The sequence below is a fragment of the Sphaeroforma arctica genome, assembly GCF_001186125.1.
Source record: "Sphaeroforma arctica JP610 unplaced genomic scaffold supercont1.1967, whole genome shotgun sequence".
NCBI classification, from domain to species: domain Eukaryota; class Ichthyosporea; order Ichthyophonida; genus Sphaeroforma; species Sphaeroforma arctica.
In genome coordinates this window covers 2,668-5,235 of record NW_014038591.1, presented here as the reverse complement: position 1 = coordinate 5,235, position 2,568 = coordinate 2,668, and the positions used below count along the sequence as shown (strand labels likewise).

General features: G+C 41.8%; 1 protein-coding gene across 1 annotated transcript; it reads right to left on the bottom strand.

Moving 5' to 3' along the window:
• Nucleotides 1-922: 922 nt before the first annotated feature.
• Nucleotides 923-2,101, bottom strand: SARC_11942 (serine/threonine protein kinase). The gene has a single exon (XM_014293963.1). It carries the CDS (start codon nucleotides 2,057-2,059, stop codon nucleotides 1,064-1,066), a length of 996 nt encoding a protein of 331 aa, XP_014149438.1. The 5' UTR covers nucleotides 2,060-2,101; the 3' UTR covers nucleotides 923-1,063.
• Between the last annotated feature and the right edge of the window lie 467 nt (nucleotides 2,102-2,568).

Here is a 2,568-nt window from a genome sequence, read left to right as displayed (position 1 = left end):
TATATATATATTTTTAAGATGTGTATAATCAAATGCCTTATTTTGACTACCATGTGTGTTATAATAGGTGGTTACGGATTTGGAGATTCTGCTCTGAGCGAATGGGTGGAGAAAAAATTCAACGAGGATATGAATAACGGCGATCGCAGTTTTCCTCCCGCCTGGGGTTCACCACCTTCCCGTCAAGTAAGTGAATTATTGGCCAGCGCACACATTTCAAATATACTCTACGAAAGTTGCCACATACAAAGCGATTTCCAAACCACGGTCAGCAGGGTCCGTATCGTTTAGTATCTCGGTGGGTGCGAATAGATCATATTATGAGGTTTCCATTGTCGCGAAGCACAATAAATTGCTCATCATCAGGTAGTGATGCTACACAACAGACCATCAAAGGAACAGGTTGATCGCGTGCAGTCGGTGGTTCGATGTAAGCCTGAAACTCTCTTACAGAACATGATTGGCAATACTTGTTGTGCTCGCTATGGTGTATTCCAAGCAGAAAATAACATTTGCAATTTCGCGCTCTGTTCGCACAGACTCGCGATCTGCGTCCGCTGCCCTGCGGCTACGGAATGGGGAGCGGTACACTGGCGAATTGGATACAGTCAAAGAGCGGCGAGAGTGCCAGAGAATAAAAGTCAGTTCATTTCATCATTTGGTCAGAATCTGAGCAGCAGTATGTTATAGGGATTCAGTGTGCTCAGAGTCATCAAAGTAGTTTGCTATGCAGTATAAGATAATGGGCTCCGCCGTGCTTACAAGCAGAGCACTAAATCGTATGTGAAGTTCCGTGTGCAAATAGAATAATATACAGATACTAAATTTCTTATCGTACCGTCAAAACAGTCGTGTGATTTGGTTTCAGTAGATACTTTGGAAGCCAGGTGTTTTGGATAATTTCACTGCCACCTTTTGTAATCACTAGTTGAAATTTGAATTGTTTTATTGCATGTGATTCGTGGATTATACTTAATAATTCATTGTTTTTTTAAAGCATTGTTTTTCATACTAATATTTTCTTGATGTTTACCCGATAGGAGCTCACATTTATAGTCACGACTTATCTTGACAGTTCTGTGAGATAGTCCTCGACCTCTTCGATTGTCCATCTTTGTGCGACATCTACCGCACACATATTTGCGATAAGGGTTTGCAAAGTGCCTTCGATTTTTATCCACGATTTTGTGGGTCCGAAAACACCAGACCCGGTACTATACATAGCAAAGTTCTTATCGCCATGCGCGGCTTGTTTGAACGGTAGCCTACAAGTCAGCATGGAGTAGAATGTGATACCCAACGACCATACGTCACAAGCTTTCAAGTCTGTTTCACAGACTTCACTCTGGGCTTCGGATAGCTTCCTATGCTCATCGAGTAGCTCGGGTGCTATGTATGGAAGTGTACCGGTTTTATACTTTCTAATTGGTTCATCGAGAAGTGCTGCCTCACCAAAATCTACAAACTTCATCACTCCGTCCCCTTTGCTAGTACATACGTTATCGGCTTTGATATCACGGTGTACCACTCCCTTGTCATGTATGTGTTTCAGGCCACGGGCCAACTGTAGTGCAAAGCAGATGAATTCACGGCTAGTCATACCTATCTTGGTGTTTGCAACTAGGTCAACTAAATCGCCTCCATCGAGGAGTTCCATTACTAAATAAACCTCTTTCTTATTGAAATCTTTGATTATATTTCTCATACCCCCTATGTTGGGATGTGCTCCAATCGTTTGCTGAATCATGAATTCTCTCTCCATCTGTGGTAAATATGCCCACCGCGCTTTTTTCAACGCCACTTGATGTGAAGTTATAATATCAGTGGCACTCGATACTACGCATGTGGACCCATTCTGTATATGAACTTCGTCAGTAAACCTCTTCGAAGGGTCTACTGCGAGTGAGAGGGAACGACATGATATAGGCTTTTCACACAACGTGATTTGCTTCGATGTACAGTTATTGGCTGTGATGTATTTCACTGCCGTTGGCAGCGTAGGTGAATCATTCATGCTTCCGAAGCATTGGAAATAAGTCATGAATGTACTTGCTGCCATTTCGTATTGCTAATTTTACTTTTTTTTCGATTTTGATGTTTTGGACGCAGTCGACAGATACATATATATCGCTATTATTATTATTAAATTAAAAAAACGACCCTAAAAAGTTCCACATATTTTGCAAAGCCATTTTTGTGTGTGCTCTGCTGGTCCAGACTCCAGAATCCCTAGAGACTCAGAGAGTGATCTGATATACCTTGTAGTCATGTCATGTGGTGTAACCAGGTATGTAAATACGACTACTGAGCCCTGAGCCCTGAGGTCTGGAGATTCAGATACAACTGACAACTGATATTTGACAAGTCATAAGTGAGACAACATCAAACATGAGTCGTGACATCAGGCCGATCTTGCTTGGCAGTAAGTTCTTGGCCAATGTAATGCCCGTATCTACTCTGCTCATACGCTCTGAGCTAGTTATATAAAACTAATGAGTAAAAAAGACTAAAAAGCATGAGCTAGGTAATCTCTCTCTAGAGAGCGCCTCTATATTTAGCACTTTTAGC